This window comes from Denticeps clupeoides, chromosome 4 (genome assembly GCF_900700375.1).
Source record: "Denticeps clupeoides chromosome 4, fDenClu1.1, whole genome shotgun sequence".
In the NCBI taxonomy this organism is placed as follows: domain Eukaryota; kingdom Metazoa; phylum Chordata; class Actinopteri; order Clupeiformes; family Denticipitidae; genus Denticeps; species Denticeps clupeoides.
The window spans coordinates 27,429,070-27,444,163 of NC_041710.1; the positions used below are offsets into that span (position 1 = coordinate 27,429,070).

General features: G+C 45.6%; 1 protein-coding gene across 5 annotated transcripts in view; it reads left to right on the plus strand.

The window, feature by feature from the left end:
* Positions 1-396: 396 nt before the first annotated feature.
* The window catches only part of bnc2 (basonuclin zinc finger protein 2), a 137,513-nt gene continuing 122,815 nt past the window's right edge, over positions 397-15,094 (plus strand). For 2 of the 5 annotated variants that reach the window (XM_028977424.1, XM_028977431.1), the window contains exon 1: positions 397-808. Coding sequence is in view for 1 of the 5 variants with exons in the window: in XM_028977431.1 (XP_028833264.1) it covers positions 806-808 (3 nt within the window). In the remaining 4 variants the exon portion in view is untranslated. Of the gene's footprint in view, positions 809-1,064; positions 1,095-9,973; positions 10,070-15,094 lie in introns of those variants that run through there. The other 3 variants (XM_028977427.1, XM_028977428.1, XM_028977432.1) reach the window with 3 other exon arrangements.

The window sequence follows — 15,094 nt, forward strand, 5'->3', positions numbered from 1 at the left end:
GTCCTCGAACATCTACGCCAGGGTGGAGGTCTCAAATTTGACATGCCTTCTCAGAGAAGGAGGAACGCAGGCCGCTTGCCGCTGCAAATGATGAAAAAGAGTCCATGCAGCAGGCCTATTTTTAAAAAAAAAACATTAAAAAAACAAAATACAAAACGAAATGCTAATGAATACAGCAACAATTAAGCCGAAAGCATGACAGAGGTTCGGTTTATTTGTTGTATCATGATGCTCCCATTTGACTGAGATGTCTCACGAAAAAAAAAAAAAAGGTGGTAAATATCTGCGTTTTTTTTTTTTTTGTGTCTTTAAACAAGACGCCGGAGGTTTAACGCGTAAAGTAAAGTGGCCGCGGGGCAGGGTTTTCTCCACCCGAGGAACGGGCTCCGCTCGCTCGGGTTACACTCGCAGGGCGTACAGCAGCCCGGGAGAAGCCCGCCAGGTCCCGAGTGCCCCGTCCGAGCCCCTTCTTCTTCTCCTCCTCCTCCTCCTCCTCCTCCTGCGGCCAGCGAGAGGAGAGAAGCGGACGTTTCTGTCTTTTAAACACCCCCCCCCTCTCCCCTCTTTTATAATTTTTTTTTTTTTTTTTTTTACCTCAGGAGGTGGGCCGGGGGGAGAAGGACGGAGGAACCGGCGTGCGGGCTTTGCTCTCTCCTTTTTTCCCCCCCTAATACATGTCGTCGTGCGGGGACAGCCCTCCGACTTCCAGCCCGCGCCGGCGCCGCTGCGTGACACGTCGGGACGCGGCGAGGCAGGACGAGCAGGGGCGGCTGAAGGCGGACGGCTGGCTGCGGAGCGTGCGGAGATGGTAAATACGGCGACAACTTGTCCTCCTTCTGTCTGTCCGTCCCTACGTCCGTCCTCACCGTGGCGAACTTCGCCGGAGCGCCGGAGAAAACTAATTATTCATTCACGAAGACGCCCCGGCTCGACGGTCTCTCGTGGTAAAATGAGGGGAAATTCCACCACGCCGCGGTGTGCGCCTGAACTCGCCTTACAACACTACTTTAGGCTTTTTTTTATTATTATTATTATTTTTCTTTTGAGATTTTTAGATTTTTCATTCAACCTGCGTTTTCTTTTGCGACCCACAGGTAAGCAGTGAGTAAGTAGCAAAAGTTTCAGACCGTACGAACGGAGGGGGACGGTCGTCCTCAATGTCCCTTAATGTTTTATATCAGAAGTGTTGAACACGCGTCGGTTCTCCACTGGGCACAGAGTTGTACCCTGGACCGTGATGGTCTGGGGTCCCTGACGCTGTCCCATCATTAGATGTGTGTGTGTGTGTGTGTGTGTGTGTGAGAGAGAGAGAGAGAGAGAGTGAGTGTGTGTGTGTGTGTGTCTGGCCTATAGAGCATCATCGGAATATTTCATGTGTCAATTATTACACCGTCGCTCTTATCTTCACTTGTTATAATTACCCTGATGATTTCTTTTAAATTAGGCGATAAATTCAAATCATGATTTTTTTTATAAGCCCGTAAAAGGCAAGAAAACCAAGGCCAGAGTCAAAGGTTTACTTGGGGTTTAATTTAATTATCATGATAGCGTGCAACGCCTGTGGGGGAATGGCTGACGGGGAGGCTCGTTTCTATTTAATTTCCAAAACATACACATTTTAGAGTTGGAAAATATTGCGCGAGATATGAATATCGGGGCCTGCTCGCGGTTCATACGCAGAGCGTGAAATTTGTTTGGAGAAATAAATTATTGGACCGCCATCAGTAAGCGTGTAACACCGGCAAAAGGGAAAAGATGACTACTGTTTCTGGTTAAAACCCGTTATTTTCCACTTTGCTCACAAGTGGCTGCTTCCCGAGAGCATGTGCATCTGGGAGAAGTTGCCACCCGTTCAAGTCCAAAACGAACTGTAAAGCGCAGAAAGGATGTGTGTAAGGGGGGGGAAAAAAAAGCACATATGTGTAGGAGTTGCGGAAAAGTGTCCTCTTCCAGCTCTCCGTTTTCTCTCGTGCTCCGCCGCTTTGCATAATATTTTGTCCTAATCGCAGGGGCTGTCAGGGACGGCTCGCGGTTGTGCAAGTGCTGCTGTCGGGAATGCCAATTTGCATTCCGGGAGTGTCATTTGATGACTTTTATCTGTGCGACTAGGCCGGGCCCTGCGCATTTCATCTCCGGCATGTCACGGGCGCAGCCATGCCCTCCCCTCACGACACGCCCGCCTCTCCCGCTGCCCTAAATCAGTGAAGGTTCAGACAAAAGGAGAGGGAAGGAATGGAGGGAGCGAACGGGAGGAAAAATGAAGAGGCGCTTTCATGTTGCCGGCGCGGTCTCAGGCTAAACTTGTCAGTGGTGCCGGGGCGATTCTCCAGGGGCCGGCGCAGGAGAGGAGGGTAGATGACGGTTAGACGGTTCAATAAGCTCATGGACAGGTAGCCCTGGTGACGTCCCCCCAGAGAGGTCCTCTTAATGAAGAGCAGGTCCACTTAGCTCTCTTTTCTCTGACCCCTGCGCCGGCCCTAACCACACACACACACACACACACACACACACACACACACACACACACACACACACACTGCTCATTTGATCTCTCTCACCAAATTCAGCCCTCTGTGTCCTCGCAGTCTGCCCGAATGGCAATGCTGGAGCTAACCATGCCGCTAACTTGAAAAAATATGGCCGCTCTCCCCTGCGAAACCAGATATCGACCTCGCTGCCGCTAAGCAAATCAGTGCAATTTTAGATGCTTATTTTAGCTTTTGTGCTGATGGCTCAGTTACTTAAAAACACATTTTCAACAACGCTTAATGTACGTTTAGCAGAAAATGAAGCAATACGTGCTGTATTTTGCCACTTAAAGTGACTCTTTAAGTGGTAAATGACCTTTATGATTTTTATGTGGCTCTGGCTGAAATGTTTGCTGCTGAGGCGTTGAACTGGTCCTGCTCTGCACTCAGCAGGATACTTTAACAATAAGGGCTGCGCCGGAGAGGAGGAAAGCAAACAAGCAAGTGAGCGTGCGTCCTCCTCGCTCTTTCATCGTGCACACAGGGCTCCCTCAGATAGAAAATAAGCAGGCTTTAACTTGGCCTAACAGGTACCACGAGAGTGACAGGAAATCATTTCTCGGAGACAGCACCCCGTGTTTCTGTGTTTTGTGTGTGTGTGTGTGTGTCACTTTTCTTCCTTCTCTCACACACAGTCTTCCTCACGCACGCACACACACACACACACACACACACACACACAGCATATACACGGTTTGTCAACACAGGGCAGGGGAGCGAGGCCTTGTTGATGAGCGCTGTCCAGACAGGTAGCTGCTGTTCAGTCGGCCGCAGCGCCGCAGCATGGGCCGGGGCTGCACTGGAGGGGCGTTTCCACGGAGATATCACTTTACTCCTCGCAGAGATAGCCGGCTCTTCTCATAAAGTGAAGCGTTAGTGATAGTGTGTCTTGGCAGTGACAGTAAAAGGTAATATTTTGAGAACTTTCCCTTTCTATTTTTTCCATTTACCCTTCTCTGCCATGGATTGCGAGCAAAGAGTTTGGAAAAAGACAGTGAAACTGTAGCCAGAGTCGGAATGGCCAAACAAAGAGGCTGTGAGATCCAAAAACAAATTGGATAGCGCTCGGTAATTTTATAAAGAGCACCGTGGGAGACCTGCTTGATTTGAAACAATATACATTTGGTAGACATTAATCAAATTTTACTCGCCATTGCAAGAGTGAGAAAATGTCAAACCCAACACACACACATATCTACACTCACAGATCTTTAGCGAGGACCTTATACCAGTGTGTGACACATATTGTATATGCACAATAACCTATGTATAATAAACATTTATTAATGCCACCCATAAATAATACCCATTCTGTAATCTTAGAAAATTAACAAAATGTTTTTGTTTTTCTAGTTATTAAAATAAAAGCAACAGTTTTAAAAAAATCTTTAGACTTCCCAGTGAGGTTTTTCTTAGCCCTATGTGGAATCCATGTTGTTTTCACAAGTACAGAAATATGCACACAACTGCACACATTAGAACTGTGAAGGTAAGGCTAGTATTTAAAAAAATAAATTAAACAAACCAATCCACTAAATGTGGAGTTTTAATTATACACATTTTGATTTCACTTATTCATTCATTAAAAAAATTAGAGCCGAACAATTTTAAAATACACAATGCTAAATAAATTAAAATGATCAAAATAATTATGAAGGAAAGAGGCAGACTTTTCTGGTGGTTGGAATGGGATATTGTCTTTTTTTTTTTTGCACCTTGCAATGAAGGACCTGATTAAATGATCTGATTTAGCTGACTGTTCGATTTGTTTGATTTATTTATTTGTGGCTGATGTTAGATTTAAATTTTGGCCTGGTCTTTTTGAGACAGATGGGGGGTGGGAGATCGTGGTAACTAAACTACTCAGCAGGGAGGTGTAGGGTTATGCGCTATAATTTCTGTTTTATAGCTTCTGTGGAGTCGGTCCAGAAATAAGTGGTCAGACATTGTGCCATGCAGAATGTGCTAGAAGTCTGGGGAGAAAACGATGTGATTTCCAGGCTGGCCTCTCTAATTTAGCATGTGCTCCTTGTCTGTACCAGGAAAGTGCGAAACCTGTAGCACTGCCATGATTCTCAGGATCACCCTGATGAACCTTTATGTCTCAGGAATAGTGCGTGTGATTAAATGTTTGGTGGCATGTCCGGAGCTGAGCCCTGCTCACCCCCAGGGCACGTGGGCTGGGGCAATCGTAAGAGAATAGTTTGCCCTAAAGGTGTCTCTTGCATGTTGGGCTTGAAGCCGCGTTGTGGGTGTGATTGAATGTGACAAGATAAGTGGTGGTCATAAGGAAATTCCTCAGAACCAAAATTTGACTTGTCATCTTCTGAACAGACTTCTGCTGATAACCTTCTGTGTTATTCACTCGTTATTCCATTCTGGTTTTTACCCCAACAAATGAACTTTTGATACCCAATGTGATCTAAAAATGTAATGTTTGCTGATGGGAGCAGTGAAACGATTTGAAGTTTGGGAGAGGAATACATTCTTACAAGTACATGATGGACAGGTGCTTAAGCTTTCATTTGTTGTTTAAAATAAATTGTGTACTGTAATTACACTCTTTGTTGTTGTTTTATAAATTGAATTCCATGTCATTTATAATGTATTCTATAGTGTCCACCTATTGCTTGTGTTTTGTCATGACACCAAGCAAGGGGAGGACCCAGGCGCAGGTGATTTGTATAAAAAAAAAAAACGGGATGAACAAACATATATGAATCTACTTTGGGTAAGAGGAAGTAAAAATGGGGAATCAAAGGGCCAATCACATGGGGGGGATACTCCACACACGACCACACCTGAAAATAAAAAACACAACACAAAGATCCCCTGAGTTACACAAACTCAGACTTGACCATGGCTCCTTTAAAACTGCTGGCACGGACCGTTCCGGGTCTGCTCTGGGGCCCCATGGCAGGAATTCTCAGGGCAGACGCAGCCACTCCAGTCGTCTGACCCTACACCATCAGTCACCATACGCCACTACACTCACCACGCACACAGTGACACTTACAGATGGCAATACCGGACTCGGGAACACTAGTGCAAGCGCTCCTTTAAAGGAGGGAACACAGGTGTGGGGAAGGGGCGTGGTCCACACTCATTGAATCAGAACCGGCAATCCAGCTGATGCTGGATCCCTGGAAGGCTCATTATATGTTTGTGGGTTTTCTATTTTAGCAATGAAAAAACATGACATGTTGGCTAGTCCTTACAGGATTTTTATACAGATCTAAAATCTAAACTGCCTTTGGTTACTGAGGTTAAAAAATTTAGGAGCAGAGATTGGTTTAGTTCATAGTCATAACATTTATAATGGATAATATGAATATGAATGTTGTTGTAGAAACCAGAAAACAGTTTTACAATTTAACTCGTCAAAGCACTTCTTAGATCCTCAGGCAGGTCAGTATATCAGTTTTACTGTTACATATATTAACTTTGGTAGAGAAGTTAAAGGACCCCGATTATGAATATTTTTTTTTATATAGCTGATAGTGGTCCCCTGAAACTGTATCTGAAGTTAGCCGTGGTGCAGAATTACAGCCACTTTCATCCAGTCACACAATGATATTTCCCCAGGATGCGCCATTTTGGTGTGTGTACCTTTAAATGATCATGAGAATCATAATAATGAAGAGGCGGGACGAGAAGGAGAGTGGCCTATAGAAGTGAGGGGGGCTTTTGCGGAAATTCATTTACCAACCACAATGTTTGGCACAAAAAGGAGGTTGTGTCTGCGTTTGTCCAGAAAAAATTTTCATTAACCCACTGGTTCTTCAGAGTATCGCTTGACGGAAGTAAAAAATACATTTGTGCTAATTTTTACATCCAATCACTTTTTTAGACCAGGAGTGGGAAATTCTCTGGGTGGACAAAAAATGAGATGGTAACCTTTCCCCTTATGACGAAATAAGGGGACAAATTCCAGATCCGACCGTCTCAGCTGCCACTCTCTGAACATTGATGCAGAATGGTCAAAGCACTCTTTACACCATCACAATTTCTAGCCACTGCAGGAACATAGACAGGCTAGGGGAACTCGTATTAATGTTAAATAATCTCATAAAGTGAAATTTTCTTAATTGGGGACGTAGAAACTGGTCATGAGGAAAGAGGGAGATGGATGCATAAAAGCAGAGGTACAATTGAAAGGCCCAAAGATATTTTGCATGAGTGACATGGTGAGTCTGGTTTGTGTGGCTGACTGAATTACACTCATCTGAAGGTTCCTGACTGAGGTCTTGTGACATGGCTGACCAACACATGACCCTGACAGCAACCCTATCAATATAATTATGAATTATTGATAAGGTTCAGGCAGCAACGGACGCACTGTTCCTTGAACGTTTTCCACATGGCCCCATCATGAACCGATTTACAATTTAAATCCCGATTTCCACAAGACAAGACCCAGATGCATATCAGATATCAGATTTAATTTTTTTCTGATAAACATTTTCCATGGCATTTGGCTCTTGGTTATTGATGCTAAAAGTAATTTTGGCCACATTTCCATATTTGACTTGTGGAGGCCTGCCTTGAAGCTCAGGTTCACATGAGTTTCTTGAGTGACAGAAACTCTTTGGGATTTTTCTCAGATTTTTGGAAAGTAAGTGCAGTGTGTATGTGTGTTTAGGTGTGTGCGCACAGGGGAAAAAGGGACAGTGCAGCTTTTGAGCAGACAGAGACATAACTTAGAGACCTCGTTCATGTGACTTGTGCATTCCGCCAAGGCAGGCACAGCGGCGCACACAAGATGAGACATGCGCCCCACCCCACCCCCCCCACTCACACTCTCTCTCTGTGACCTTAACATTTATCAAAGAACCCCATGCTGAAATTCCTCTCAGCATCGCTACAGTGGGGAGAGTCAGACGTTAAACACACACACAGCTCACAAAGGCATATGGCAACACACATACACACACCTAAGCACACACAAAGACACATCTTGTGGCATGGCAAGATGATTTAAATATGATGACTGTGGAGGTGGCCTGTCCTTGCATTTGTTTGAGGCTGGCAAGCTGGGCTGGAGTGCTGAAGTATCACTATACACACACACTCACACACACACACACAGACCTCCCCTCCTCTCTTTTTGCTCTTTATTGTACCTCCTGTCACTTCTTCCTATTCATTTAACCTTTTATTAGAGTCTGCAAAGCCTCTCTGTCTGAGAGCGAAGGAACAAAGCCAAAAAGCCCCACTGTCACAGTTATTAGATTCCTCCCCATGTACCCGGCAACCCAAAATTAAAGAAGAGGAGAGAGAGAGTGAGAGTTATAGAAGGAAGGAAAAAAGGGGGGAAAGGCCACTGCAACAGCTGAGTGAGATGCTGCCCTAGAGTGTGTCAAGGACATGTGCCACACAATGATATCGCCCAGGACCCCAGAGAGTGAGGAGTGGCCTGGACACAGCACCACTTGACTGGAGGAGTTTACTGCAAACACAAACAGTTAGTTCAGGAATCCTGTTTTGGGCAGCCAGAGGGAACAGTTGAGGGGGCGGCCCGCTCTCATCAGATTAAAGGCTGTGGCCACTCTCTCTCTCTCTCTCTCTCTCTCCCAATCTTTTCTGTCCTCTGTTTTTTTGTCATATGTCATCAGCTTCAACTTTTCTACTTTCTTCTCCCTAACACTCAAGTCAAAAGGGAGGAAATGACTCATATCCATATTTAAAAAAAATGTTTTATGTATGAAGGATTTTGGAGGTGATATAGAGGAAGACGTGAAGTTGGATTTCAGGAGTGGATTAGTATGCTGTTAGCCCTTTGGGCTGGTGGTTTAGTGTGGTTGGGTGGGAGGGGTTTAATGAATCTGTCACACGTCAAAGCACAATAGGACCACCCCCATCTCTCATTAAGGGGCTAGCGCTCTGGACTGTCTCACACTGGGGCTCAGGGAGAAGCCATCTTTCAGTCCTGTCACCACTGGACCCCCCTTTATGCGGGTGGTGAAAGTTTGGAGAGCGTGGGCACAATTAATCCACTTCTGATTTTAAGAGCTGTTCTGTTTTTTTTGTCGCACTAGATCATCGTGCCATCATGCTCTCCCAGAACGTCAACTTCCATACCTGCAAAAGGTTCTTCCTACTTTCAGTGGATTTAAAAGATGATAGAGCTGTAGTGAATCCTATTTCGACCATTAAAGATGTTAAAACCTGTAGGTATGCTCTAGACACTTGACCTTGAGATAAAATGGGCCAGACTAGCCAAATAGTTTGCTTTTGGAATTCTTATAAGAATTCTCATGGAATGCACATTTGGGAATATGATTGTTAACTTTTGCATATTAATTATGTTTTTTTATAGTTATACTTAGGGGTCTTGCATGTTTTTTTCCACACTAATTTGAACAGAAAATGCATTTGTATTTCTATGTTCCAGTGTTTCAAAGTCAACTACTACATATTGTCAAATTTGAATGTGATTATTAAGAAATAAATTAGTTTTGTGATCCTACTGGAGAATAATTTGTACTGAGACATTTTTGTTTTAAAACTGGTAATACTATTCCTGATAATGTTGTGAGAAACATTTCTTTCGTTTCATTTTTGGCTTTAGTTAGAATGTCCTATGTGCTGAATCCCAAGCTTTTCCTGCAATACAATTTCCATTAATCATAATTCAGCTTGATTAAGGTCTGCAACCTGACCAAGCCAGGTAGCCAGTTGCTGTGAAGTGTAATCGCTGTAAAGAGGGGAGGAAGTGCTCTTATCAGGGAGGGTCTAAGGTTCCTACTCTCCAAGTCCACACAGGCCCTTTATTTATGAGTCCCTATGTAATCACTTTGGTCTGTCGTTTGATGGACTGTTATTGCTCTTGCATCTTGGTCCCTATAGGAATTTGGAAGATTTCCAGCTTTAAGAAGACAAAGGTTTTATTATTCTCGGGAGGCATTAAGACGACTAATAGATACGTTAACCCCAGTCAGCCAGTGGCACCCATTTTGAGATGCATGCAAGTGAACATAAATGCACCACACAAAAACTCCTGGCAGCAAACAGTGGCATGAAGTTGACAATCTATCCCTGAAACAAGTCATAACTGGGCAGAGGATTGGATTTTGGCATTGTGCTCTCCGATGTTTGTTTTCACACAATGTGGTGGTTAGAACTCCTCTCTGCGGCTTCTCTCATTTTCTCTTCACTCCTAATACACTTCCTCAAATGTCAGTTCTCCCGTCTGAAGCAGAAACAAACACAGAGCACTGCAGCAAGACACCTGCAATCTTTTTTTTTTTTAATTTGTCTGTTGCTACTGTACCTGCGTGTGATTCAGCTGCGCTTCACGCTTGATCGATAGACTCTTATTGGGTTTCCACTTTTTCTCAAATATCTCCCCATCTTGTGCAGAAGCCCCAGGCGAATGGTTCCAGACTAATAAACCGCGTTGCATCTCTGGGGCAGGCCCTCTGATGAAGGAGGATTAGTCTGCGGTGTCTCTGCCCCAGCACTGATGATACAGTTCCCAGGCCGCTCCGTCCAGCCGCGTGCCCCTGATAACGTGACTGCACAAATACGTGGTCGTCCAGGTAGGTCGTCACCACTGACTACCTGGGAGCAGAGTTTAGGGCGGAGAGCAGGAGGACATGTTGACTGTTTGTTTGTCCTTGGTGGAAGTTGATGAGCTGTGTTAGATCACGCTCTGGTGATATCTTGCTTGGCTTATGAAAGGAAGGCATTTTTGTTTATGGAGGTACTTAAAGGAGCGGCCACGTCTCACATGCATCTTGATTCCTTTCCCGCAACAGCAGTGTAGTCCTGGGAACAGATGAACCCTTTGGCAAAGCCAAGTGATACAATGACGTGCCATATTGGCGGGGGTAGCATTAGGGCAAGTTATGACATTCAGAAAAGACTATGAATAATATGACCAAAATTACATAAGATGGAAGTCTGTAAATTAGAAACTCTCATTTATAAATGGAATGTACACATTGCTTGTTATGCTGACCTCACGTCTATACCACCCACCCACTGCCAGACACAATATATTACACCTGCGAAGGTACCTGAATAAGAAATTTGCAAAAGCAAACAGCACTGTTATTACAGGCTATGGAACGGCCTCATGAATAATCATAATTCGACGCTTTCTAATAATTTTCATGTGTAACGTTTTTTTTTTTACTGCAGACAGCCTTAAAGCTTGATGGGAGGTGTAATGGCAGGGTTTGGTGTACAACAGGCTCACCCTGTGACACACGATATGTTTGGATCTGTTGTTTTTTTTTCACCTTTCTCTTCTGTTTTCAGGTTTTTACATGTAAACCTGCTCTTTCAATGCCTCATATACCTGTTGCCCTAGGCCTGTTTTGTTAGGCAGAATTTTTCTGTGCTGTGATGCACTTTGCACCATTTTGGCCATCATATCTAAAGAGTATTTTTTACGTCTGCCTTGCACTGTATGTGTCAGAACGCGTTCTCCCTAAGGATAATGCCAGCACCCTATTGGCCAGGTGCACAGGAAATGCTCCACCCCGTTTGTTTGACGGGGTGGATGTGTGAAGGGTGTATCTCGACGCCTTCCATCCATCATATCTCTCTGAAGTCCAAAAATGACGAACCTGGGAGTTTCCCCTGTCGCCCACATCAAGGCCCATGGCTCCCAGCAGTGCTGCTGCAGTGGCCCACAAGGCTAATTTTAGAGAACAGGTTTTCAGGAACACTCCCCAGCTGTGAGTAAGTAACCAGTCCTTTGAGAGATGCCCACCAACAATCTCACGTTTCATCTCTATGAGGAGTGTAAATGGACAGTTAAAACATTGGAACAAATCTTACTGTCCAGGGGCTGGTATCTCAGAAATTTAATCGGCAAAATAATGACACTCCAAGGAGACAGCCCTGATGTGGACAGAGAGACAGCAGGTCTTGGGGTTGGGTTTATCAACCCTTCGACTGGAATGCATCCATCCAACAGTTTGTTGCGTGCGAGGCTTATTGCTGTTGCTTGAATACCCGAGTCGCTCTTATTAAAGGAAAAACATTGAATGTTATTTATTTATTTTTTCGGCGCCCTCTGAATTATTTAGAGGGTTCAGTCAGGTCTCAGCTCTCACTGATGAGGACAGGCGACCAAGCTGACAGTCAATAAGACTGAGAAGCCGCAATCTCTCCCAAGTCCTCCATCACAAATCAGGCATGCTGGCTGCCGCGCAAAGCGCCAACCTGGCTGAACAGCGATTCTGAACACGGAGCGGTCCTAGGCCATTGTGTCCCTGGTGGGTGGCGCCGTGTGGTACTGAGCCCAATTTTGTCTCTGTGTCACAGCTAATAACCTCCTCTGTGACTCCGCTGCCGCAGCACACAATGTCCGTGGGTGGGCCATGGCGTGCATGGATTGAGTATGGAAATAGACACTACCTGACTGCATGGTTGCCCATGGGGGGCACGGTGGGGTAGAAAGTTGGGGCCAGTGTGGGGGGGCTTATTTATACACAGGTGGATAGGTAATGAATAGTGCTGAAAAGGTCATTTATTGTGCATAAATGGAATATACTGATTTTTTGTGAGTTCTGCAGAGGTGAAGAGCATTTAGATGTGATGCAGACTTCTTTAATCTTAGGTGTGCTCCTCAGTCATGTGACTCACTGCTAGTATTACCAGTGGGTAGATGGGGGAATTGTGTGGCAATGATTGCTGAACACACGAGCATGGTTGTGTGTTATAATCGGCTTGAGGCCACTTTTAGCCTGTAATCCTTTTGGCTGTTGAGCTATAATTAGGCCAATCAGCAATATAATTATCACAAATTACATTTCATTGGACAGATAACATTGCTTCTAGAACTGTGAGGTTAACTCTCTCCGTGAGACATGTGCTACATGTTAATGCATGTCTTGTGTGCTGTTCTGAAAATGAAATGTTCTTTTTCTTCTCGTCATGTAGCCGTACAGCAGTATTTTGTGGAGCTGTCTGTTCTAAGGTCACATGCGGAATTCGGTTTCACTGTCGTGGGTTGTTCAGCCAGGTCTTTGCTCAAGGTTACCTTTGCTAATCTTGCCAACCAGGAAGTTCACTAATATGGCACTGCCCGTCAACTTTCACAATTTACACCGTCTGGTTCATGTAACAGGACTGGATTTTCATTGGAAAAAATGAGGCTGTAACTCCATCTCTGTTCATTGTAGGAGAGCGACGGGCCTCAAACAGAGACTCGTTCCCATTGGAACCGTGACAGATTTCTGATTTCATATTTGGGAAAGCCTCGACACGGGGTTCATGGTAACTTGGTGGTGTTCTGCTAAAACTTGGAATGGGCATCGATGCCCTATCAAATACAAATAAGTAGCTAAAAGGTTATGGGAGTCGACAGCTTAAATGCCTGTAATGTCATAATCTGCGCCATCGATTGCAGGACCATTGCACACGGTGGGGCCCGATGCTACACCGTATGCCAGTACACTGACAGCTTTATTGCTGCAACGTTCTTTTTTTACGCATCGTTGTTCCGTGCCATAACTCCTTTGGTGTTTGACGTTCTTTCTCAGCCTACACCTCTGCTGAGGGGACCGGGTTAACCGTGAATGGCATCTAAGTGGGTTAGTGCTGTACAAATAGCCCGATAATTCACTGTTTATTTATCAGCCTGGGATTTAGGTATCCAGTTCTTAAGGAGCTGTCATTTGCTACAACATAAGACAGATCTACCGCAGAGCTGGAGCTCTGTCTCTTTAATCACGGTCCCTCTCGTTGTCTCCATCCCACCCTCTTTCTCGCTGTGTGGCGGTTCTGTTTGGACCAGTCTCGACGAGGCAATCCTTTAGGCTACAACAGTTCCAGAGAAGACCGTCACATGGTCCAATGCCTACACAGTCCCTACTTCAGTGCTGCTGATACAACAAGCACTAAGTTCACTACTTTTAAGCGTCCAGCGAAAGTGGTCATAAGGTTACATGTAAACAGTACATATAAAAGTGCGCGTCAGTGTGTGGGTGGGTATGTCGCTGTGAGTGTTGACACACTTGGTCTGTGTTTGTATGTGCGCTGCGCATGGTGTGTATGTTGGCAGGAGTATGTCACTGCGAGTGTGTGTACAATTCTGTGTTTGAGGTTACCACCAGCGTCTTTATCCCGAGCGCGTCTCGCTGCACACGTCCCAGAGCCCTGTCTCGCTCTCTCTCTCTCTCTCCTTCCTGGCCTCCCTTCCTGCAGTTCATATTTCAGTTTGCTCCCAGGAGCTCACAGGTCTGTGCCAGACGGAAATTCGCTGAGGCTGCAGGAGCCCCCTCGGAGGCCACACAGAGGAGGGACAGGCCAGGGAACAATCGAGCCCAGTCCTCCAACTTCAGCCTGCCAGGCTGCACAGGTCCTCAGGGTGACTGGCTCTCCCTCTGGCCTGTCTTGCTTGGCTCCGGTCCCTCCTTACACACACACTTGCACGTGTGCATACACCACACACACACATACATAAACTTATACCCCTGCCTCTATCTACACAAAATAGAGCCCACCCCCTGGACTCCCTCGAGCGGAGCAAGAGGCCATCCAGTCATACGTTGTCCATCAGTTGTGTTTACTTTTTCCGTGACAGTCGACACATCTGGAGCACATATTCAGGTTATTCCAGTGCCACTAGACACATTCCACCAGATCATTTCAGCGGTTGTTATGGCGATCTTCTCCCCTCCAGTGATTTTCAAGTTGCATGACAGAAATTACTGGAGCTGACCGGGGAGGCGGGTGGTTTAGAGGGGGGCAAAATGGCGTGGCGGTGGGAGGCGCATTAAGGGGGACAAAAGTCAGCATGGTGTGTGGGAGGGGTGTGAGGGTGGTTTCTCAGAAGGTAAACTAATTACAAGTTTGGGACATGGGCTGTAATGAAACGGGGCAGTGACAGGCTTCCCAGAGTCCTCCACTTCCTCCTCCTGTTCCCCCTATTGCGTCCGTCTGCACGTTCTTTCGGGTCCCGGCCTTTTCCCTCCCTGAACATTCCTGTGCCTGTGTGTGACTGTGACGGCTGTCATCGGTCAGGAATGTCCTGCACTCCCACCTCGTACCCCTGCTTTTTCTCCCTCTCTCCCTCTCGCGTGAAGCCCCCCCATTCTGAAACGCTAGCCTTCAGAAAATGTGTTCCTGCAGATGTTGTCCATTGGGTGCATACCTTTGATTGGCCAGAGTCCACAACAAGCAAGGGTGATTCGCAGATAGTCGGTGGCTTGTTTTTAAGCTTGGGGAGTGTGTGAGTTATTTTATCTTGTATTCCTTTGCCGGTAAAAGGGACCATTTACTGTGCCATTTGCAGACCGCAGGAATATGCTGCACAAAGTGTTTTTCCTGTAGGGTTCAGGGAAACAAATAGCTTTTTTAGGAAATGAAAAGGGTTATTACTCATTTGTACCTCGCAAATGGCACCGGTGGTCTTCACATACAGGACAGGACGTTGCTTATTGTCCAGTGTTCACAAAAGCACCACACTCTTCTCCCCTCTGTGTGTTTGCGTGGTTGTTTGTGCGTTCCACATCGTACCAATGTGGAATTACCGTTTCATGTACTGTATCTAAAAGAATGTGATGCTCTCGTAAGGGGCCGTTGCAACCTGAGGGGGGTAGAGGTGG